Source organism: Sparus aurata, chromosome 2 (genome assembly GCF_900880675.1).
Source record: "Sparus aurata chromosome 2, fSpaAur1.1, whole genome shotgun sequence".
Lineage (NCBI taxonomy): Eukaryota > Metazoa > Chordata > Actinopteri > Spariformes > Sparidae > Sparus > Sparus aurata.
In genome coordinates, this window is record NC_044188.1 from 20,272,983 (window position 1) to 20,298,697 (window position 25,715).

A 25,715-nucleotide genomic window follows, 5' to 3' on the forward strand; every position below is an offset into this window, starting at 1 on the left:
GCTTTCTCTGAATTAAATATGTATTTAACACAATGTCACTGCTACACACACACACGCACACCTACACACCTACACACACAGGAGATGTAGTTATTTTGAAATTCAAAGTAGACTTCTGCAAGTCCCTGATAAGACAGCCTCAGGCAAAATACAACAAATATTAATATTAGTTTTCACTATTTCACTGGCTTTGCGTCAGTGGGGTGTGTGTGTGTGTGTGTGTGTGTGTGTGTGTGTGTGTGTGTGTGTGTGTGTGTGTGTGTGTGTGTGTGTGTGTATGCGTGTGTGTGCACGTTTGTGTGTGTCTGATTATGCATATTTGTGAAGTAGCTGACATCCATCACTAAACTCCCTATCAATCACTTTTTGTCCAATCAGCTAAGTGGACCTCAGCAGGGGTTCTGTGTGTGTTTGTGTGTGTGTGTGTGTGTGTGTGTGTGTGTGTGTGTGTGTGTGTGTGTGTGTGTGTGTGTGCATGTGTGTGTGTGTGTGTGTGTGTTTCAAAAGTATTAGACTGCTCTATTTAATTTGCTTGTCTTTCAATATATTCAGCTTTTTCTGTTTTGTCAGCAGAAGCACATTTAAATGTCAGATTTACGGTTCGTCAAGCATCTCCTGCTCACTATTTGATTAATTGAAACCAAACATGTGACTTAACAAAGCCGATGATACAATCAGTGTTACAAACACACACGTACATTTTGAAGCCTGGTTCTACAGTAGACCGCTTCACAAGCTGGTAACGCTACGATATCTACAGCATCTTCACATCAGCTGTTTCTTCACTTTGAGGCATCATTTTCTCACTGTGTGTGTGTGTGATTTAATGTTCCTCCACAGCAGGCTTCCTGTCCAGTCTGCTCTGTCCGTGTGTGTCTGTGGCAGGAATCCTTTTGTCAAAATTATGGCCTCAGGCAGCAGATACACGCTGTCATGCTGTGCGTGTGTGTGTGTGTGACCTCTGGGGGCAAGTATTGATTGAGTGTCTGGTGCCCCATTGTCAGCACACAGTTAGCCTCATTAGAACAGGTCTCGCTGCCCCTGTTCTTCCTCCTCTTCCTCCTCCTCCTCGCATCTCTTCATCACAGACTCTTCCTCTTCCACCTTTATGTCCACTCTATCCTCCTCTCCTCTCCCTTCTCCTTCTTTTCACCAACTTTAAATGTAAGATGATACATGGGCACTGTTGTTGCCAATGCTCTTTCAGTGTGAAAACATAATGAACTGTGAAGGACAAAGGTTTAATGAAACCAAACACTCTTTGTGTAATTATTGGCAGCAGCTCATCTTTTCACCCCAAAAAGCAGCTGGTGAATAATGAATTTAACATCATCCCTCACCGCCTCTTGTAGGATTTGCGCAAAAAATATCATAATTACATAAAAGATGATTCCAGCCTGCTGTCCCATGTGTGCATCCTCTTTGCAATTTGAGTAGTCTCAGTGAAACAAGTCATTTGTGTTGACATTTAAAGATATGTGGTAAGTCACATTGTCCTTTATGTTATGACACAACTGTGGATAGGGCATAGCAGGTAGGGTATCAAAGAAATATATCAATATGGCAACTTATGATTTATATGTTTTTGTGTACCAATCTAAGATTTAAAACAAATTACCTCCAAACAACCGACCAAGTGATTTGTAAATGACCCTCAAAACAACTTTGGCGCTGAAGCTGTAAAGACATCTGGATCATCTCTTTTTTTCTTAGAGTTGCAAATACCAACCACACAGGATAAAACGTGTTTATTCATTCATTTAGTCTATAATGGAGATGTGAACATGGATAGAAATCAAGAAGTCAGTCTTAATTTTCCCAGAAGATTTTGTGCGCAGTGGCAAACCAAAGAGCAAACTAAAGCGAGTTTAACGAAAGAATGTAAACCTGTTCTAGTCATGACCCAAAATAAAATTAGGTACCTGAAAATTATGTCAGTTTTAGATTTGGGCCCATCGGGCGCTGTGAGGGCTTAATAATGCAGTAGACGTAATGTCAGAGCTTCACTGTGTTACCTTCTGTGCAATAAAAAGAGGCCAGTCATGGGGGCGCCGAGGGACCTGCGGGAGCATTTGTCAAAAGCCTGGAAGCAGCATCCTGCAGCAGCTGCCGCCAGGTCATTGTTGACTGACTGAGGCAGGAAAACAAGCCAATACCAAAGACCTGACATGATGAGATAAAAGCATGAGAGAAGAAAAAATGAAAACCTGGACAGGTTGCCAGTCCATCGCTGGATGAAACAACATTGACAGACAAAAACAAATTCTCACTCATAGTTTCCAGTTCACCTGGTCTGCTTGTCTTTCACTGTGGCAGCAAACCAAAATCCACATGAATCCACCAAATATTCAGTGTGTTAACCAGAGAATCACAATGCTGCTGATGTGATAGAGTAATTATACTTGCTTTAAATAATCAGACTAATGCAGATGAGTGTGAGGAGCAGTGGAAATAATGGGTAAACAGGATTTTGTTGAGGAATTAAGAACACCTAGCACACAATTCCCCCCAAAGAATTTAACAGTATAAGTCAATTTATTTTTTCTTTGAGTCGGCTGTTTCCTCGGATGTCACAGACATTGTTTAATTATCCAAAGAGCAGAGTGGCAACAAATTAACTCACCTCAATTAATAGACCCATCCCGACAGCTTGTAATTACTGTTTTCTGGGCTTGTTCCATATAATGTTCATGCTTTCGGGGTTATAATTGTTTTTCTGAATCGTATTCTTTGCCAGCTGAAGTACACAGTGTACTTCCTGTAACCTCGGGTTATGTGTCAGTTGTGCCTGTGCCAGGGGAGCTGTATAATGAGACTCTGTGGTTGCGTTTGTTTGTGGATGTACTATTCTTGTGACATTTTGTATATTTCTATAAGAACTACATACTATTTTTTAAGATGGGATGTTATAAACAAGGCCAGAAATCAGAGGATGATAGACGGAGGAGATCCAAGTTTTCTGTACGTTTCTGCATGCAGAGCAGTGAGTACTGTGAAGATATACCGTAAAATCAAACTAAATAATGTTATTTTATGTTTGTAGGTTCCTTGAAGTATAAGAATAGAAAAAAATGTGACACTTTCTCAAACTATGTTTCCTCTATTTAAAGGGTAGCTTGTAAAACTACCTTTACACTCCTGTTGTTTCTCTGATGTCCGCCCACCCTATCGCTTTTCTCCTGATATTTTTACACCTAACACATTGAATTAAGGGTTTATTTGTACCAAAATAGAGTTGGTGATGTTGGGGGTAGTTTTGGAGAGCTTGTTTTTTGTTTTTCGTCGTGCTTGAGTGAAGTGTGTTTTACAACGTTTAAATGGGTGTTTCTGCAAATGGAGTCTGGTGGCTTTGGAACACAGCTGCTTTTGGTGAAACAACAGGGATCTTATTCTTTTAACAGAAAAGTCTATCTCTGTAAGGATCCAGTCCATAAGATTGCCTGGCACTTAGAATAATAGCCCAGTTGCCCCAAAGGATTACAGTGCAGCACACTGCACAATTATCCATTAATAGATATTGCATTATTAACAGTGTAAATGATAATAAGACATGTGTGAGGGAGCAAAAATGTATTTGATGATGATATGGAAGAGTATCACACACCTGTGAGAGTTCACAAAAATCTTATATGATTCATATAGCATGGTTGGCTGCACAGTTAGCACGGTCACACACACTTGCTTGGGTTTTTGTTTTGGGAGGTTTCACATTCTCCGCAGGTCTGTATCAATTTCTTCCGAGAGCTCTTGTATCAACAGACATGCAAACCAGCTGAATTTCAAACTCTGAATCATAGGGCTACAATTACTTTCATTGTCTATACTTTTTAATTTCACTTATTTATCATTCAGTCAATTAGATGTCAAAAAATGACAAAAGGCCCCCACTGCAGGAGCCCAGTGTTGCGAATGTCTTTTTTTTTTACTACCTGTCTAGATCTACTGAATTACTGGTGTCTATGTGTTGGTTACCCCTGGCCAGAATACAGAGTCTATCTTACCAGTACATGGACAGTTTGAAAACTAGATGGTGTTTTAAGCAAAGGATACTCGTTGAGTGAAGGGAAGAGTTCAGATATACAAATGTGGATCTACGTGAAGACATAAAGTATCAGCTAAAATCTATACACGATGTTTAATTTCCCTCCAGTTTGCATTTAGAGTGTCAGACCAGGACAGACTCCGATTAAAGTTTCCACTGCTGAAATCATCATCACAACAAATAGGTTCACTGGTTTGAATAATAACTCTGCTGTATAGCTCAGTGATCTGAAAATCTGGACCTCTGATAGTTTACAGCCTGATAAATGTGTTGACTTTGTCTCTGGAGAAGATTGATGATAGCTGATGTGTCTGCCATCAGGGCCATCACCTCAGTGTGCCCATTACAGGACCAAATCTCACTCCTCTAACATGTTCACACCTGCTTTCACCATGTGATTATCTCAGCCTCATCCTACACTTTTTAAATACAGCAACCTTGTTCCTTTTTCATGAGACAAGCGTACAGGAGCACACAAAGCCATCTTCACATTAATCGGGTATATAGTTTTTATCATAAAAGTGTCTTTATCATGTTTTTCCAAATTAATGTTTTAGGACTTTCCCTGAAAACTAGAACAGTAAGAAATCTAACGATAAAGTATTTATGAATACCCACTTGAGGATCTCAAAAGACTTGAAGTACCCGCCCTCAGCTTGGAGCAGCTTGCAGCCAGTACACCCTCCAGGGTGTCGCCACTGCAGATTCAAAAACACACACACCACTCAAAGTGACCTAAGGGTTTTTTGCAGAGGAGGAAGAGAGGTCATGGGAAAGAGAGGAGCGAGCGAATGGACATGAGGAGATGGAGAGGGAGGCATGGAGGTAGGAAGGAGGGGTGACGGAGGGAGGTAGAAAGGAAAAAGAGAGGTGAGCGAAATGTCAAGGAGACGTAGAGGTAACATCAGGAGACTGAGGCATTGTAGTGTGTGTGTGTGTGTGTGTGTGTGTGTATGTTGTGCGTGTGTGTTCCTGAGCAGATAAACAGGGAAGCTCCCAGAGGGGAGTCCATCCTGGAATTTTTAACAGGAAATGTATTCTTCCCCTAAACAATGGTGTAATGCGTGCACACACACATACACGTACAAAAACAGAAAGTATTCGTACACACATACACACATGTTAACAAAGCCTCTGAGTCTCATTAGGAGTGCAAGACAGTACAGCAAAACATTTACATCAATCAAATCACTCACCTTGGACAGTATCCGCTTGCTGTAGATGGTGTCTGTGTGTGTGTGTGTGTGTGTCTCTGTGTGTGTGTGTGTGGAGGTGTGCGTGTGTGTGTGTGTGTGTGTATTCTTTGCATTCACTAATGTGTAAGTTTGTTTATTTTCATGTTTTCGCTGGAGATTCAATCATTAAAATTCTATTTGTGAGCTTGCACCTGTGCATATTTTCATCCGTGTCTGTTTGGGTGAACTAATCACACCGTGATTATAATTCAATTTAATACATTTTCATTTTTAATTTCCTGCATTCATGTGCAATAGCTGCCCCAGGTGTACACTTTGAAGTGGGATCTCACAGGCACAGACACACGCAGCCTTTCGTACGGTGACGTGTTAAACAGAAGGCTGCAGTCGGGGTGAAAGGCTCGGCCGTTGAAAATAACAAGTGTGTGAACCCATGAGCACAGGGAATACACCTCTCCTTTTCCTCTCTTCCTAGAAGCATGGCGGTATTCCTGACTTCCTGTTTCTCGCACAAAGAAGAAACTCAGTGTTGACAATTAATAGTAGCGACTCAGAGGGATGGGAGGTTTTCAGTTGTGTCACAAAATCTCCTGGCAGCCGTTGTGGAGACAAACTGGAGAATTGGCTGTGAGAGAAAAAACATTCAACAACCAGACTCGAAAAAGCTGAGTGTTAACTTTTAGTCTAATAATAAGGTAGATTTCCAGTTTTCTCTGCAGTCTTTCCTATGGTTCCAGTGATTACCAGGCTGGCAGATTAACTTGAACATATAATACCAGCCTTTATTAAGTACACTGGCTGCCACTCGTATGTATTAATAGCAATAGGTGAGGGTTTTGTGACTGTAAATCTGTGATTAGCCAGTTAAAAATATGATGTCATCCATGCAAAACTCCCAGAACTGCAGTTTCTTAAAATTCTGTTATATCAGCTGAAGGTTTTGTTTTTTTTATTTATCAGTCAGTTTCACCTGTTACACTATATCTAAGAAACAGCTTCTACTTCACAGTAAAAGGAGGGTTCAGAAGAGACTCTTTAACATGATGCCAAACAAGTCCCATGAGTGGCCTCTAGGCTTTTTAAGCCCTGCATATCCCCGCGAGTAAGAGGAAAGTTCTGGCTTGCATTTCTGCATCTATTTTCAAATGTGACTAATATTGGCAGCTTGTGCAAGCTGGAGAAAACGCTATGGCAGAGACAACAAGAGCAAGAGCAGGAGATGCTGAAGTCATGCAGTGCCAAATATAAAACAAAAGTCACACACAGTTGTTTTGGAACTTGAGCAACATCAGTGACACTGTGGTGGTCCAATAGTTTCCTATAATTGAATAGAAGGAAACAGATATGTAGATGCAAGTACTTCATACTAATTACAGAGAAAATTAAGATTGTTTCCTGTTTTAGATAATAAATAGCTAAAAAGGTCAATTGACCATGCCAAATGTTACAGTTGTCCGCATATGGAGGAAAAACTTGGCCAAATGATCCTCCAAATAGAACAACAAAATACAGTGTTTTTCTTCGCCCCCTAGACACTTTAGATCAGAAAAGTTGAAAGTGTTTTCTGATCTCAAACCACCACTGTGCCTTCAAAAACTGGTACAAATCACTGTTGATTGTTGCTCGGGTTTAGGGAGGCATCAAGGTTTGCATTCAAATAAGTACTTGAGCTTAGAGCTGCTTCATCATCATCGTTACAAAAAAAAAAGTCTCAGATTTGTTGACTCCTCCTCTGTACACTGACCTCTCTCCACCATATTTCTACTATCCATTATTCCCTGCGCAAATTATAGGCATGGTTAACAGTGTGTCCAGAAACAAACGGTAACCAGCATTTTACATGGTAACAGAAAGCCAATCCTTTTTTATAGAGTTTGCAGCACAGCATGTCATTCATTCATAAAGATCTAGGTTAGTGACTTTGTCAAGTGAATACTACTTAGAGTACTATTATTGCTAAGCCGACTTACTACGCTCCTAAAGCCTTTAAAGTGCCGCTGGTGCATCAGTTATTATTGTGCCTTATTATTTACACTAACACCACCAAGATCCCTCCCGCATAATTGTTTCCCCGTAACCTCTTCTCCGACCTCACAAGGAAACTTATTCGCTCCTTTCCTAATCGCTGTGACAACTAGAGAGATATATGTATCAAGGCACTCGCTGAAATGACTGATCCTGCCGCTCTTCTTGGAGGCAGTCTCAAATTGACTGTTTAATTATTTACTCGGTTTGAAATGCAGCAACCCCCAGAGAATCAATCAGCTGCTCCTAAATGCAATGAATTCCATGTCCCAAACTACCAGTGGTGCCAGAGTGTAGGGGCGAGATGCACTGAGAAGCACAGAGTTGTGCATTGTGATATTATCATGCACTTTGCTGTGAACAACATGGCAACTGTGTCTGTATTCATGAACTGCGCAGGCAGTTTCCTAGGCAGCAACAGTTGTTGCCTTGTTTCTAGATAGATAGATAGATAGATAGATAGATAGATAGGTAGATAGATAGATAGATAGATAGATAGATAGATAGATAGATAGATAGATAGATAGATGGGTAGATAGATAGATAGAAGGTGCAAGACAAGGTGCTTAACAATACAATCAAAATATAACAAATAATGATTTTTTTTAAAAAGCAGAAAGTATTCGAGCAGGGTAACAACCCAGTGTATGATGAAAGAAAAAACAGTGAATATAAAGTGAAATGGAGCCAAGAGAATGGCAAGAGCATGTGGGTGTCTGTTCCTGAACAGAAGAGTCAGATTAAAATAGAACAACAGCCATGTGACGACAGTGTGACTGTCAAACACCTGCAGTGGAGAGACAGAGAGAAAAAGAGGGGAGAGACAGAGAGGTAGAGGGAGAATGAGAGGGAGGCATAATGGGATGTTAGGGACAAATGGAGAAACAGACAGGTGACAAAGAGATGTAAGGAAAGGGTGGGGATGGACAATGTGAGTAGTGAGACTATGTAAAATTTTAGATGGAACAGAGCGACAAAGAGGGAGCGTGTGAATCAGATACAGATGAGGGAATGGACGGGAACAAATGAAAATGAAGGTGAGGTTGAAGAATGGAGACCATTATTGTGGCCTGGCTTCCGGAGTTTGTGTGAATGATAAAGTACTGGTGTGCACTCCCATCACTCTACCTCTTTCCTGCCCAAGTGCTTTGAATACATCCTACAGCAGTGCTGCTGGGGGGAGAGAAAGTAGAAGAGCTGAGGTGTCATTGTCTCAAACAATAGTGCTATCATATGCGACACATCTGTTTCATTTTCACAAGCTAGTTTTTCAGCGGCCATGATATTTAGACAGGTCTGATTGGCAGTTGTTGACATTTTAGAGGAGGACAGTCCCTCGGTGAGAGCTGATGACAATCAGAGCCATTTCAATTAGATAAGGTGCTTAGCATTTTACTGCATCACCCCTCAGCGTGCATCAGGAACCAACACAGAGATCAGACTCACATTCATTCAAAAGTAGTACATTATTATGTTATATATTATCAAAACAAAAGTCAGTAACGTACAAGCACATCAGTAACTCAGTACGTTAAGTTTCCATGGTTATATTGCAAACAGGAACTGTTAGATTATTTGGCATGAGTTTTTGACATGAAAAATTGACCAAAATGCAAACAAACAGAGCACGGAGGCGAGCCAACCGGACATCCATTCATTCTGATGGGAATCTCCGGGATTGCATTATCTGTATTTACCGATCTAAGGACATCAGTCACATACGTTTATATGTGATAATAATTGATAATAATATTACACAATTTCCCCAATGAGAGATCTATAATAAAAGTACTAAAAATAACACAACTATATACAATTTGATGGGGTTTCTAACTTTTTTCATTTAAAAATAAAAGATCTCTCATATCTGGCCAACACCACAACTTAGACAGATTGCAACAAATGGCTTCACAGCGATCTTCTAGTCAGCAGATACACAGAAAGCATTGACTCAGCCTGGTCAGTGCCGTCATTGTTATCATTGGTGTAATTGTAGGAATGTCATCCGATGCGGGAACATTAGTGCTGCTTTAGTCACCACAGACGTCGACCACCAGCACGACCAGCACGAGGAAGTGTCAGAGTGGAGCATGCTGATGTTGCTCAGTCACAGCCTGAAACAAAAGGAGACACATTTGAACGCACAGCAGAGGAACTAATTAATTTATTCACATAGACAATCATCAACATGAATAAACAGCTGCACACTCAACAAGCTGGACACAGTTATTCATTTCTCATCAAAAGGAAGGTTTTACTGTTTACTTAACAGACAAATCTACACTGAAAGGCTCCACATACACAACACACCTGTATCAGTCTATACTTCTGCCGTGCTTCATTTCTTGCCACTCACTTTTTCAATTCTTTCTGTCGCTTTCTTCTTAATTAAAATGCAAAATTGATGAGAGCAGTTGAGAACAGCTGTCTGCTGTTGTCCCTGGAGATGCTGAAGCAGCCTCAGACTGACTGAGAGGAGAATTGGCAGTCGTTCATCACTGCCAGAATATTTCTGTCAAGTTTTTAAAACGTGATGATTCAAATTAATCTTGTTGAATTGGTTAAAGGTGAGCTCATATGAAATTTGACCATGGACATTCATTAAGGTCTGAACCCTTGATAGTACTACCAAAAAATGTGACATGAATGATTGATTTTTATTGTAGATCTGTGATATTGTAGAGCACAGACTGGACACACGCTGGGCAAAGAAACTTCTTCACTCTTGTTTTTATGTCTCTTGGCCTCGCTACACACCGACTCTTGTCTCTCCTGTGTGAAACGGCAAGCCATTTTCTGTCGTTATGGGATTGGTTCTCCTTGTTTAGTCAGTCCAGCACTGCCTTTCTACGTGTTTTTTCTGTCTCTGACTGTCTGTCTATCATCCATCTCCCCTGGAGTCACGCTGAGGAATCATTTATGAATTATGGTCTGTTGGCTGGTCTCAATTTAATAACTTTCACTCCAAATTTGAGAAAAATCCTGTCTTTTTCAAGTTTACTCAGTCTCTCTCTCTCTCTTTCTCTCTCTCTCACACACACACACACACACACACACACACACACACAAACAGAGGTTGGTTGATTAATTAGAAGCACTGTGATGCACCTGTTTCTCACTGTGATAGGTCAGCCTTATCATCGTCATAGCAGCAACACTTCATTGTTTTACACTTCCCGGCCTTTATCTACTATGTGTGTGTGTGTGTGTGTGTGTGTGCTCATGTGCATGCATGTGTGCGTGTGCACGGGGAGGTCCGTCATCATGGCCTGGCTGTATTCTACAGTGCATGTGTCTCCAGTATGTTAGTGATGCTACTGGAGACCCAGCTCTGTTGGAATAACAACCAGGACCGACTGCAACACTACCAGCCTCCCTCAAGCCGTGCTGTGTGTGTGTGTTTGTGTGTGTGTGTGTTCTCATCTGTGTGTGTGTGTTTTTCCAGCTCAGACTTACTGATTTACTCTTTACATTGTATCCCTCTTCGCTCCTCTCTCCCTTTACTGACTGACCGGCGGCTGGCACAAAATCAATCTGCATCAGCAATTCACTCAAGTCAGATGTTAAAGAGTGAAGAGCACCGTACGTCTGCTGCCGACTTAAACAGCCTCGGGTGTACATGCAGCAGGTGAAGGAGTTCGCAAGCTGGGGATTTGCTAAAATGCACAGAGGAGCTTGTCGGAGCATGAAGATAGTTGATTTTACATAAAAATCTATAGGCATGAGGGAGGATGCCTTTAATCATCTGCAAGTGGATTGTCATTACCCTTCATCCTCTCGCCTTTGGATCAAGGTCGAATGGTAAACCTCTTGGAATGCAGATTGGCTTGATTCATGGAGTCAGATAGCTGTCTGCACAGTGCAGCAGATAAGAAAAATACGGGAGTTACCCTAAAGGCTCCAATTAGCTCCTTAAACTAATCCTCCCAGTTGAGACTTAAGCTAAGCTATGTCTTTACCTAATGTTGCCAGTTTTGCATAATAGTATTCAGCTAATTGTGCTAAGTACAGTACTTGTAATTCTACATTACAAAGTGCTTCAAAAGGCAGCAAAATAAAACGGATAAGTTGCAGAAACCTCAGGTTTTAAACCTGTTAAGGCACACAGCTTGTTCACCAAACTTTACAAACACATCTAGGCAAACAGGCTATCAAGTGTACATACATTGATAGAAAGCTTAGATTCCCTTGATTCAACATGAACAAACAAACAAACAAGCTTAAAATCTAGCATTTATGACTCATGCCAATTCACTAATCAAGTGTCTGGGTATTTCAGTAGTGCTCCAAACTCCAACAAAAACTGTGTTCTCTTATTCCCAAATAAAAAAACAATCAATGTCAGTAGCATATCAAGTCTAAAACACAGTACTCCATGTATATGTGGGGACAAAATGGCAAAAATACTGGACTCTTGGATGCCTTTTCATGCTAAAAACTTTAAAAAGACGAGTTCATATGCCCAACTTAGAGCCTACAACAACCACTGAGTGATCCTGTAGACCAGTGACTCACTCTCTCCTCTTTTGCCTCTCTCCTGAGCCACTTACACACTATCCTCCCGATGATGGAAGCATCATGTGGCCAATGAGTTTTTAAAGCAATAAACTTGTTGTAGACTCTTTCATATCCACAAAGTTAGTATCAATAGGTAAATAAAGAACTATAATGAGTTTTTGCCCCTCTTACTGTGCAGGGGTATTTTGAGGGCAGGTTGTTTCAGAGCCTCTGACTGCAAATGCCCTGTTCCTTTTAGTTTCCTGCTGTGCCGCCGGGACAGACAAAAAACCTCTGCCTGAGGATCTCAAAGTTGTACAGTACAGTACAATACTAGAAGGCTGAGACATACAGAAGAGACAGAGTCTACAGAGCCTTAAAAGGAACCACTAAAATCTTGATATCTTTTCGAAAACATACGCTTAAACAATGTCAGGGTGTTTTTGCACTGTGAATATTTTGTCTTTGAAATGAAAACAAAACCTTTCAGAAGTTTTAATTTGACTTCATACTGAATTAAATGAGTGAATGTTGAATGTTTTACATCAATCTGAGTCTGACTTGTCCATCGAGGGCTGAGGAGGGAATCATCTGTTTAATATTGTGAAATACAACTCATCTCCTGTTCTTCCTGAGCTGCACAGTTAATGACATTTACCTACAACAGGGACAATGACTCAGAGGAAGAGAAAAATCTGTAGAACTCTAGCAAGGTTTTCCCAGTACATGTTAATATTCAGGTGGCATCATTCAGGGCAGCTCTTTTAAAGCATACTATCATTTTCAGGAACACTTTGTGTTAACATGGTGAAGATGTCTTTAAACAGAAATTTCATATTGACAGAAAGCAAAGGTGTTTCACATCCTTTTCTTTCTTCATGCAGCTGTGATAAAGTGGCACATTTTTATCAATGATGGAATGAGAGGATCAATAGAGGAGTATAAACTGATGTGATCTACTTTGACAGTTTACAGTTTTCAAGGTTGGATGAGAGTGCACAAGAGACAGAAGTGATCATATTGTCGTCGCTCACAAATTATTGAAACGCAGTCTCGAACAGTGGTGCCTCGCTTGGCAGCTGTCTCACCTTGCTGCCATACTAATTTAATGTACGTGGGGTTTGCAGAAACATAAAACCAAGACATTTTCTAGTGTTGCTAACGTCATTTTCTTTCTTATATTAGGTGTATTCTCTACACACGACATCTATTACACATCTGTCCGCTCCTCTTCTATTGCACTCATTCCTGCTGTTTCCTCCCGTTTTCATGTCTTCAAGATTTTTTGACTTTCTTCTTCATCCTAAGTGAGGGTCTAAGGATAGAGGGTATGTTGTGAAGCCCTTTTTATTTTGAGCAGGTGAACTAAAATTGATTTAACTTGAGCAAACTTCATGTGTCGATGAAAAGCATGAGACGTGGCTAGAAGTTTTAAAAATGTTCTAGTCGGTGGAACGGTTTAAAAAATATTAATATAAAAAAGCAGGAAATCGGGTTGGTCTTAAAGAAAAGTCCTTTCTCTCTTCCCTTCATTTGAATATAAAAGACAGCAGGAGATGTTACTGTATTGTAACTCATCTTCTCCTCATTCATCCACTCCACATGGCTCTTAACTGGTTGCGTTGCTTTCTCGCCTCACCGCCACCACCTCCAATTCTACTTGTTTATCAAGTATATTTGCATTACCATTTTTCTTGCATCTTACATCATGCGTATTCCACATCTCACTGGTGTGCTCCTCAGGGGCTCAAATTGGCTTCCTGCTGAACCTTTCATAGGCTGCTGCTGCTGGTTTTTAAATGAAGCCCTCAGAGAGCAGATCCTGCACCACCAACTACAACTGTACAACTGTTGGTGCAATTATGCTTTCACCATTAGAAAGCAAAAATACAGAAAACATGAGAGCTGACTCGCAGAGCTGGGTCAAACAGCTGCGGGAAATACATTTGTTTTAAACAGCTCGAAATATTACTGCCTTCAAAGACGTGTACGAATCAGGGAACAACATGGAAGCTGTCACATATAGAAGTAACATAGAAATTAGTGTATTGGATGTGAGCTATAACAAATCCCTGATCAGTGGTCAAACAAAGCAGGTTAAAGTAAACCTTAGAAAAAATGTGTAAATATTAATTTGCCTAGTTCTGCTCAGTGGGAAATTTTCTCACATCACACAGAGCTGATTTGGCTTTATCCTGCTAGCTCGAGCTCTGTCCGTGTAGACTTAATTAAGCTTTTCAGTGAGTTGTCCTCCTGGAGTTGTGCTCCAAATGTCTGCTGCCTCTCTATTAACTCTGATTTATGACTGCTGTAGTTCAGGGAAAAGATTGAATGAAAGGGTAAAACTTTGCCCTTTATTTTTTTCCATAACTACATTTATCAGCAGATCGGCATTTTCTTGTTCGACAGCCAAGCCCTGCTTCACTATAATCTCATTTCCATGCCATTGTAGGCTGACCACCATGCTCTCTGCTTTTTACACCGGCCTCATAGCAGCTTCACAGACATGTTTTAGGCTTAAGTGCCCTCCTGAAGAGCAAATGGAGCGTGGCTCTTGCAGGAGAAGAGTACACACTTCAGACACTGTGTACCTTTCTGTCTACAATTGATAACCAGCAGTAAGTCCAAATCAAAAGTGGACGGCAGCTTTATCCTTAGACCCTTGATTCGGATAAGAGAAAAGTTCTCAAATACCCTTTTATCTGGATGGATGAATAGAGCATGGATGAGCACATTGTAGATATACTTTTAAACATGTGACCATGGGGAGATTACACAAGCACACAAGAGGCAGGATGGGAAAAGGTCCTGCAACCTCCTAACTTCTTTTTTACTTTAGGGAGAGAGGAGAACTGAGCACAAGGAGCAGAGAGTATGGCGCAGAATATAAAGTATAGGCTAAGGAGAACAGACAAGTTTGAGTAGGAAGTACATTTACAATTTCATAAGTCATCAGAGGCACCTTAAAGTCTGATATGACTTGGATAGGGCACTAAAGGTGTAAAATGGTATTTATACCTGGTTTGAGTTACGATCCTAGCTGCAGCGTTCCGTACCATTTAAGGACTTTGAGTGCTAGCAAGTAGCAGGCCTTAAAACAAAACGTTACAACAATCAAGTCTGCATTAAAATAGAGGTGGGAAATGAGGACTACATAGTTGCATTATTTTCACTTACACTTGTGTTGCTTCAAATTTCATTAGGAATTAATCTGACACCGTGGATCAGAAACCCTTAATCCTGCAGTTCATGGACAAACTGAGTTAAATCAGAGGAAGATTCATTCAGTAGTCTTTACGCAACACAAGGTTGTACGAGATATGTGTTTTTGTCCCTTTATGCTACTCACAAAACAAAACTACATAATTGAATGAACAGATAATAAGTCAAAAAGTGGAATGATGTTGTAAAATTAAAGAACTGAAGGCAAGGTCAGCAACAAGCTCTGGGAATAAGATCCAAGTGGTCTATAGAGTACAACAAGGCGGAATGATGCCCTGGACAAATAAATTGATATTGATGGAGATGGGTTTAATACAAGAGTCTCACATGGGTTGAATTTAATGTTAAGTTTGGAGGTTAAATTGAAAATAGACAACATTCCCATCTTGTTTAGTAGTTTGACAGTCAAGCAGAAGTCAGTAATCTTATATTTATAATAATGTAGATGAGAGTAGAGAAAATATTGTGATTGATGATTGCCTTCCCACACTGCAATGCAATTATCTCATAGATATTTTGTTTTGGGGGGATTTATCACTTCACCACTGCCAGTTCTAGAGATGATGATTAGATTTTGGTGATTCAAACACATTCAGGGTAAAATAACTTTTGAGTAATACGCCAGGGAAAGTAGACGGTCTCAATGTTGCAGATAGTTTTCACCGTGAAAAATATTGTAAGTAAGCTTCTGAGCATAAAAGTGACATAAAAGTTACAGTTCTATGTGCAGTGTTATGAATAAATGTCAGAGGGTGAAGAGAAGAGCTTAAGGAAAATATGTGTACATGTGTCTCAGGGGGTGTCTGATAAAGATAAAGAAAGAGGGTAAGTTGTGGTTAGTTATGCTGATCACTGGTGCCCTTCAAAATGTCAGAGCGCTCCGAGTGATTAAAAAAGCCTGCAGATAAAGACAACAGCAGAGACGACAGACCTGCGGGGAAGAACGGGAGGAGAAACCTGGAGATCGATGTAAAGTTTAGGTGTTCTGATAGAAAGATGCAGGGAGGAAAAGAGGTAGAGGAAGTCAAGTTAAGAAATTCTCCACACGTATTACTATGACATTTGCAGGACAGTACATCCTGCTGCAGATGAGTGCATCGCTGTAACAAATTCTGAATTACAATGATGCAATGAGTAGATGTAATGCAGAGTCTATGAGAGTCATTTTTTTAAAATTGAATAGAAATAATTCAATAAAAATAATAAATACACCATTACCATAATGGCCCTTCACATCGTCCCGGGGATTTAATGTCTCCCATATTAAAACATGTATTCTGTTATGCCATTTTCAACTCAATTCAGATAAAAGCCTCAGCCAAATTCACATAAAATCGAAATGGCATTAGAACGAAACAAACTCTGTTAAGGTAATGAAATCACGTCGCTGTTGTCATTAACATTTTTGAGACCGTCCTGCTTTAGTTTTGAACTAATTGAAGGATTACACTGTCCTCTATCTAATTTTGTTTGCCGGAGAGGTTCGCTGACCCCATTGGATGAACCCTTAAAGTAGGTTATTTAATTTCTAAAAAAGCAATGCTTATCTTTTTAGTTTTTTTCCAAGATGTTGGCATGAGGCTTTCACGTGACAGCCACAAAATAGAAGTGAATTAGTGAATTTCAAGATGAAATGTGGGAAAAAAGTCAAATGAATGATGTCATAATTAGAACTCATTAAGCAATAGAGAAGAAATGTTCCACTAAAAGCTGTGACAAGGTACATGCGTGTGTTTGTTTGTGTGTGTATGTGTGTGTGGTGTGTGTGTGCATGCATGTGAGCGTGTGTGTGTGTGTGTGTGTGACGATTGGTGGTGGAGCAGGTAAATTAAGATAACAGATGGTTTGAGGTTTATGGCGAGGAATGATTGTGAAAGGTCAGACAGACAGAGTGTGACATTTGCCAAGGCACACATTTTACTCCTTGTAATACACGTGCACAAACACACACACATAGACACACACTCATGCTTGTATTCCCTCATTGACATAGCTGCGTTTAGGATTTAGGGGCAGAAATGTAATATGTCGTCTTTTAGTTTTTGTTTTTTTGGCATCGGCTGGACAATAAAGTCTTAAAGTTACAAAGCAACGTCGCTCTTGTGCTTGAGTGAAGTAACACAGTAGAGAGACACAGACCAGTGGGAACACAGGTGAGGAGAAAGTAACTACAAGACACGGGAGGCTATGACCCCAAAACAAAACAGAGCCATGACAGAACACACACACACACACACACACACACAAAAAGGATGGCAGCGTCCATCCTTGACAAGTTCCTGACAGCAGAGTGGACAGGATGGGATGCCAGAGACGTTTGTTGTTTGTCTGCTGTTCGGATCTACTTCCCATCAAACATTACTTATGAGGACTTGCGTAAGATGCAAGACACTCAAATTCTGTCTCTCTCGAACGCACACACGCACGCAGGCACGCACATGCACATGGGCTGGCAGAGCTCCAGCTTCATTACAACAGCACTCTGGCAGGCTGATTGAGTGATCAAAGCTAATCTCATTTAATCATATCTAATCACATGTAATAACCAACACTGAGTGCTCAGGCATGACAAGGCTCTCCACTCTCTCTCCATCCCTCCCATTTCCTCTCTCCTCATCCCTCACTCCTTGACTCTCCTCACCCCCTCAGCCACTCGCTAACAGCTCCTCCTTCTCCTCCTCCTTCCTCCTCCTTTGTCTTCTCTCAGTCAAAAACAGGACTGAACGTGATGAGAAAGAGGGAAAGGGAGAGAAGAATTTAAAAGAGAGGGTGACAGATGGACAGCCTCAGTAGAACATGAAGCCCCGTACTTCTGGTGTGCTGTATGATTCAGGAGGGAAGAATATGTTCTGTCTTCCGGCTCGGCTGTGTGACTAAAAGCTTTGTCAGAACGACTGGAAGAGGACGATCTGGCAGTCACAGGCAATAGTTTCAACATTACAATTCGCTTTACGATTTATATTCAGCACACAGTTTTTAAAGCTGCAGCATCTTAAGCCGCTACGACTTCTTCCAGTGTTTTTCTACGCTTTGATCATATTTTGAAGTCCTGTTCAGATTCAGTCTTAAGGCTGCGCTTACATGTAATAATAATGCAGTGTGATAACTGGAACTGGTAGGGATTTAAAGCAGACACCACACAGAGTGTAAATATCCTGGTGGAATGAGGTTGTAGACGTCACCCGGGATGTTACAAGCACTTTTCTGATAAAGTTGCGGTTGCGAGTCGCTGTACGTGGCATTTATAGAAGGTGAAAAACAGCGAAGTACAAACCCACTCTTGCATGACCTTAAAATATAAGCTTCTATTATCACAGATCTCCTGTTTTCCCATCTCTCAGCTTGCCTACCCTGTTTTCCAAACCTAATCTTTATTAAAGCAGACGGTTGTTTTGAGGGGACCAGAAAGTGCACTTGAGGAAAACAAAACATTTCAACTTGCAGTTAAATTGTGCCTTTTAAGATGTTAAAATGCTCCAAAGAAAGTGCTTTTTGTAATGGTCACACTCGCCCCCTGAAACATCAGACATCAGGATTAGGTGGGCTGCTTTTTGTGCAATTTTCTTCTTTCCAAACACCACAGTTGGACAACAAACCCCCTTCTTTATGCAGCAATTGGCCTGGAGTGCAGAGACAAGTAAGAAGGAAGGGTTTCCAACTTCTCTCTGGAGCTGGAACTCTATCTGGAACTTATAATAGAATATCATTGTGCAACATCTCCATTTGTACAACTCAATATGTGTGGCCCCTCTCACTTGGAACTGGAATGCAGAGAAAAGCACAGGAAGTTCAAAAAAGCAAGATCTTTACTAAAAAGCTGGGCAGTCATACATGGAGAATCAGTCCAGAATAGGCAAAACAATCTAAGATCCATAGATACTGTCTTGAGAGCAATGAATACATGATGTGCAACAAAGACAATCAGGGGAGTACTTCTGGCAAACTAACCATTGAGATGAAATGAAGAAACACATTTCGCTGAGCTGTTTCCCGGCGCAGCTGGTTCGTCCAGTCAGGTGCAACCAGTGAGTGTTTGCGTGGTAGGCAGAGGGTGTCGCCTGGTTGGGTCAAGTGTGCAAATCTGGGAAGCATCGTGTGTCCTCACAGGAAATTACGCCTCTGTGGACACAGCAATTAACAATATATGGCAGTAGCACACATCCAAAGAATGCGTATTTTATATATTTAAATGATCTATTGGAAGGTGTATAAATACATTCAACTTAAAACAAGTCCTCACACTGTGGCTCCTATTTACACGCAAGTCCCTGGGACATCCACACGTTCAAGTGACGTTTCGAGCTAATGCTCTTGGACATAAACCTTGAGGCTGCATCCTAAAGGTCTGGATTTCACCACTCTTGCAAGATTAAAGAGTTTGTGGGCACGTTGGCGAGAAGTCTGCAATTGCTGGGGTCTGTCTAAACCCACGATTCATCAGTCCGCACAAGCCTTCAAACAGACTTTCTACAGACTTCAAGAAAGTGAGCTTGGGGTACAGATTTTGCTGGAATGGACACTTATTTCTGTTGCAGTTAGTTGTTATGAATTTATTAAACAATGACTTTATTAAAACATTACTTGAATCATGATGGCCAGAAATTATTTTTATCCTCATCATGATACAGAAATGTGCAGCAGTATATGCTATTACGCTATTATTGTTGTAGTCCTTTACCTTATGAAAACTGAAGTCTGAGACGGCTCAGTCCAGAGAGTGGACATTTTTCAGCCTTCAGCCCCACCACCTAGTTTATCTCAAGCATCCCCAGCCTTTTCTGTAGTGAGGAGTGATTATGTCCTCTTTTATTTCAGCGGTGATGAGACCCTTCATGCCTGTCTGTCTTTTGATGCGAAAAGATATTTTATCAGAGTCAGAAGAGATAAAAATAGATTGCCTCTCGTTAAATTTTGTCTGACTGATCAGAGGCAGGCTGTAATTAAGATAACCACCACTCTGCTCCATGTTAAGTGCTTTTATCCAGTCTTCAAAAAATACTGCAGTAACGATGAAGTAAATATCTGTTACATAATTCGTGAACCACATCATCTTTGCCACCAAACACCATTTCATGTCATGAATCATGAGCTTCTTCTTGCCTGGCAAAAACACAGCCGATGAATTGTCAAGTGCTTGGTTTTCACAGTGCCAAAATTAAACAAAAGCATTGAGTGTCCTAAAGAGCAAAACCAACTGCAGCAATTCTGGTCGATGTCTGACTTCGGTACATTTTTAAGTGCCTCACTTGTGCTTCCAACGAGGACAGGCTGCTTTGCGTTTACCGAGTGTGACACAGTTTAAATATTGTTTCAGAGGCCACTGCCAAGCTTAATATCTGGGGAAGAGCTGTTGTCACATAAACCCTGTATCCACAAAAAAAACAACACTATAGCCAAAGCCTCAGGTTTTTTGAGCTGCACGTTGAGATCATAAACAAACAACCAAACAGACATCAGGGCATCTGTTTGTCTCCCTCCCCAGGATGCATTGCTGCGACTGGCGGCGGTTACCGACGCGCGCTCGCTGCGAGCGGCTCTTCAAGACAGCGTACAGGAGCTGCTACCCAGCACGGTATCTACACACACACACACACACATACAAACTCTACATTTGGACAAACAGCTGAACATAATTGAAATTCTCTTGTATGTATTACCTGAACATAAAAAGCTTCCTGTTAGTATTCAAAGCGGTCCTGACATGAGACCAGGGGACAGAGGCCCGGGTCTTTGTTGCAAATGAATAAGGCTCATCACTCATTAAATTAATCAGAATCTGATTAATATTACAAATGAACGTGTGTCTTTCATTCCAGGAGTGTGTGTGTGTCTACATGCTGGAGGGAGTCTCTAGGTTGCTCTGTGACGACCCACCACATGAACTGCCACAGGAGGGAAAGATCAGGTGTGTACTCTATGTGTGTGTGTGTGTGTGTTTCTGTGTGTGTGTGTGTTTCTGTGTGTGTGTGTGTGTGTGTGCGTGGAGCCAGCCGCAGATGTTTCACAGTAGAACAAGGGAGATTAGAAGAGGGGAAAGTGAGACGGATGTTTTCTCTGTGTGAAAAGCAGGTGTCACCTGAATGAATATGAGAGAGGACCGTCAGGAGAGAGATCTCTTGTCCTCTTATTTTCACCACCTCTTACTTTGGACTCATCCCTCATCACTTTTATTCCCTCATTAAAACTCCCCCTTTATCTCACTTTCTTCCCCCCTCCTGTTGCCCTCTCTTGTCATGTGATAATCCACCGTCCTACCTCGCTGCGCCAGTCCGTCAATGCCCCTTTTTTTTTTGTTCCTTTCTCCCCGAGGAGCCATGGAGCACTAAGCTGTCTGCGTTTCATTCTTCTCCTTCCTCTTTCTCTCTCACCCTCAATCCCTCTCCCGTGGAAGCGTTGCGGGGCTAATAGCCGAGGTGACAGCGCCCGGAGTCCCTCAGCGAGACACCGCGATCCTCTCCTCTCTTAAGTGCTCTCAGAAGCTCTGCAACCGCCGTGCGCGACTGCGACTGCTGCCCCGGCTCTGGCAAAAACCAACACTACATTATAGATGAAACTGTCTGTTTGTCAGACAGGAACGCTTTCTCCAACACCTCATTGCCGCACAAACACAGGATCGCACACAAACATGCTAATGCAGACAAGGACACAGGCGACACACACACACACACACACACACACACACACACACACATTTGTCAGTGCTGCATGCAGACTAGAAGTAGCGGGGATATTACAAGAGCTACAGGGCACTTTGTTACTTTTCTCCCTCCAGTTCACCTGCTTATATAAGCCTGTTATCAAGACCTTGGCATACACACAGACACACACTCACAAACAAGCACAGACACCCACACACACACACTCAGTGAACCCATCTGAGATGCAGAAGGCTGCTGTGTTTGTGCCTCATTCCAGCCCACTTTCTAAAACATACAAGCCCATTTACTGGACCTTCACACACAAACACACATGAATGCACAAACAGGTTCAGCCAAGACAGTTCTCTTGATCGTTTGTCCTTCAGACTATTTGTTGTGGAAAAGATAACTGATGCCTCATAGCCAAACAAGCTATTGTTAGAAATGCTGCAAAGAGTAGACACACAGTGAAAGGTCTGAGATACAGAAGAGGTACACACACACAATGCAGTTACACAACTGTGGCAGTAAACCTCTTCAGTCGAAGGTTAGTTTGATTTCCACTGAAGCATGAAACTTTTTGCCATTTTTGAAATGTGTTTTCACATTTTACTCACTATATTGAGCAGATGATTAACAAAATGCAGGTGATCGATTATCAGATGGGTTTACCGTTAAATGTGCGGTGTTGGGGAAGCTACTTTGGGAGCACAGCTTTGCAATATACCACTTCAGCCACAACAACATTTAGTGTAGTTAAGGCCTTCCACATATACAGATAGTTCTTAAAACTAGCTATTTCTCTGTGTTTTATGAGGTCCAAGAGGATTCTGGAAAGGGCATTTTGGTTCCACTGGGTCATTATATTTGTCTTGTTCTCAGAAACCTTCTTCCTTGGTACCAACCCTGGTAGCTGTGACATATCAAGGAACCTAACCTACCTGAATATATTTCTGTACATGTGGACCAGGCCTAAAACTACTCAGAAAAACTAGTTTAAACCACTTGTGAAAAAAACAATGTACAGTACATATACATGCAATATGGAATTATAGCAAAATGTATTACGGGTAAGCAGCAATAAAATGCCCACTTGTTCACATCGTGTCATACCTAATTAACATTGGAAATAGTAGATCAACAGTTTTTGTTAGACCTCCATGTGGCCTTTGATTAAGATATAGCAGCAACCAAGTGTTGTCTAACACAGAGATTACATCTGCAGTTTGCAGCAATGTGTTTGAAAAGGTAATAGGATTTGTCGAACTGAAAATGATGAATATTCATAATTCTTTTATTTGCGTTAAAAATGTTTTGACGTGTTTAAATAGAAAAGAAAATATTTGTGGAGCTCAAGTTTTGTGGCTGCAGCCATATTTTTTTTATTTGTGCGATATTTTCAATGTTCAATTTTAAAGTAATCCCGAAGTATACAAAGTTAAATTTTTTTGTAATCCAATGGATTATGTTCCGAACTAATTACAAAAGTATTAATGCAATTTTGATTCAGTAAATGACTACATTTCAACCCAAGCCTGTACACCATTATGTGTTAGTAACTGTGATGTTTCTTAGTGATGGTTGAGCAGTTACCACAAACAGAGCTCGAGGTGCAGCAGCGACATAAAGTCATCAGCACCACCTAGATCACACACACTTAATTTAGCTGTCGAATTAGATCTCTTTGCTACTGCTGCTGCTAACTGTTGTCACTTTATACAACACACACTGCACCAGCTTTGACCTACATCTTGTTCAATTTGACCAATCATCGCTGCTGACGGCTGTAAGGCTCTGGGTGACCTTATAGCTGTCTTCATACACCACGAAGCAGACATTTAATCATACGTGTTATCATCAAATGTAGAGTATGTCACGTGTACAGAGAAAACTACATAACCTTAACACCACCCAGGGTTGTTTTGTTTTTTTTTGTTTTTTTGCTTTGTGCCTGATATAAACTGGCTTCATGATGGTGTTGGGAAGCTCCTTTGATTGATGACATTACACAAAGGTCAACAGTCTTTGCCTCAGCATTAAACTACAACGACAATGTTTCATGACAGAGGTAGATGATTCACCAGTGAGCTGAAATAAATGGATACTTTTGAATCAACACACCATGCAAAGATTTGACGGTTTGAGGGGATTTCAGACTCTGTGAGCATGTAATGGAGTGACTGCTGCTACGTGCGCGTGTGCGGCTGCTGGAGGGCTCGGTAGATTATTATGTGAAGCACACAGATCGAGAATTTACCTGAGTGAAACCGTTTTCCCTCTTTTTGTCCTTCATCTCCATATTCATGCGACGCCTGAGTGTGTGTGCGTGTTTACTGAGGTGTGTAGTGCTGTTGCCATGTATGTTTTGTACGCATGTGTGTGCGTAAAATGCACGTATGTGTGTGTCCTTTGGCAGATGTCAGTCCAGAATAAACAAATCCCTGTCTCATATTTTAGCATAAGAAATCTGCCCTCTGCGTTAAGTATAACACACACACACAGACATTCACTGTCATCACACCAGGCTACGCACCTGGCCAACACTTCCGCACAGAAACGGCATGTAATTTCACAAAGAATAATAGTTCTATTCAGACATGTTATGGTTGGTGTCATTGAACCCAGCGTGTCTGTTTTTGTAATGCTGCTGATTGTTTTTCCATTTGCTCCAATTGTCTCCCCGGTGTCTAACAGACACTCTCTCTCTCTCTCTCTCTCTCTCTCTCTCTCTGTCTCTCTCGCTCTGACTAATTTGCTGGAGATAATCGTCTTCAAACCTGACTCAAACTCGACTTGTATCTGTCTGTCTCAGGTGTATCGTGGACCAGCTGAAGCGATGTCAGTGCACCGGCCTTCCTCTGTCGGAGCTGCCAGAGAAATACAGAAACTGCCTCGCAGCACCGTTACCAGCGCACAGAAGAGGTGTGTGAGCAATGCTAGTGGACAGACAAACGGACCGACATCTGAGTGCGCTTGTTTCGAGGGTGTGTGAGAGTGCGAGTGTGCATGCAAGAGGAGCAGAGAGAGATGCAAGAACGTGGGAGCATAAACAATCAAATGGAGGTAGAGAGGGAAGTCGTGAACAAGAGATGATGATTGCCGAGGGAGAGGTGTGGGCAGTAAAGTTGTACAAGATACATGGAGGAAAAAAAGGAATGAAAGGTTCATGATAAGGAAAAAATGAAAACAAAATGAAAAGACCCTCCATTACTCTTCAAATAACACTTTTTTTGTATTTGAAAGCAGAACAACTGGAGAGATATGATCATGGAGACTTAAAGCACACATGCATGCACCACTTTGCACTCTGTGGTTCAATAAATACCACTGAACATTTAATGATGTTGCAGAAGTAGGACTTGTGGCAAAAACATCATTCAGTTTGTTGTTCTGTCTGGAGCAAAGATCTTTTTTCTGATTATCTTAGAAAGTATTTTGTCCAAAAGATCTGCCATTGTTATCTGCTCTACATCACGAGAATAACAAAAGATGAATAAACACTGTTATGCACAAGAGCACATCAGGTTCATTTTTTTTCCATGGTTATATTTCTATTAATATCAGAACATGAAAAAAAGAATAAGAAAAGATTAAGAGCGAAACGAGGACATTGAAAGAAAATTGCGGGACCAGTTGTGTTGTGTCTGAATCAGTGCATTATGTATTATGAATGCTTTTTCTATTACGATCTTTTATTTCAGCCCTTGTCATTCCTCTCTTGGACCAGGAGCGGGACAAGGCCCTCGCTGTTGTATTGGTGAGTCCTTGATTCAAGGACATACAATAGAAATACAAAAATGAAATTAAAAAAACAGTAACAAAAGAAAACATTTTCTCCTCCATGATGAAAATGTATGTATGTGTTTACAGCAACATGTATGTGTTAGTTTGTTTTTATTTAACATTCACAAGTTAAATGACCTCTATAGAGACACCAGTGAAGCTCTCACACTGCACTGGACTGAAATATATATCTGTGTTGCAGGTGGGCTGTAATCCACTGTCCGATCAGGATGAACAGCATCTTAACGTGCTGGAAAAACATGTAAGCTCTCTCTTTCGTTTCCTTTCTATTTTGTTCACAAATGGAAAAGT

At 41.1% G+C, this 25,715-nt stretch overlaps 1 protein-coding gene across 2 annotated transcripts in view; it reads left to right on the forward strand.

Annotated features, from left to right (window-relative positions):
* Window positions 1-25,715, forward strand: part of pde2a (phosphodiesterase 2A) — a 168,092-nt gene that overhangs the window by 115,650 nt on the left and 26,727 nt on the right. For both annotated transcript variants that reach the window (XM_030393820.1, XM_030393828.1), the window contains exons 3-7: window positions 20,465-20,554; window positions 20,799-20,887; window positions 24,433-24,542; window positions 25,322-25,377; window positions 25,606-25,665. In XM_030393820.1, coding sequence (XP_030249680.1) covers window positions 20,465-20,554; window positions 20,799-20,887; window positions 24,433-24,542; window positions 25,322-25,377; window positions 25,606-25,665 — 405 coding nt within the window. The remainder of the gene's footprint in view (window positions 1-20,464; window positions 20,555-20,798; window positions 20,888-24,432; window positions 24,543-25,321; window positions 25,378-25,605; window positions 25,666-25,715) is intronic.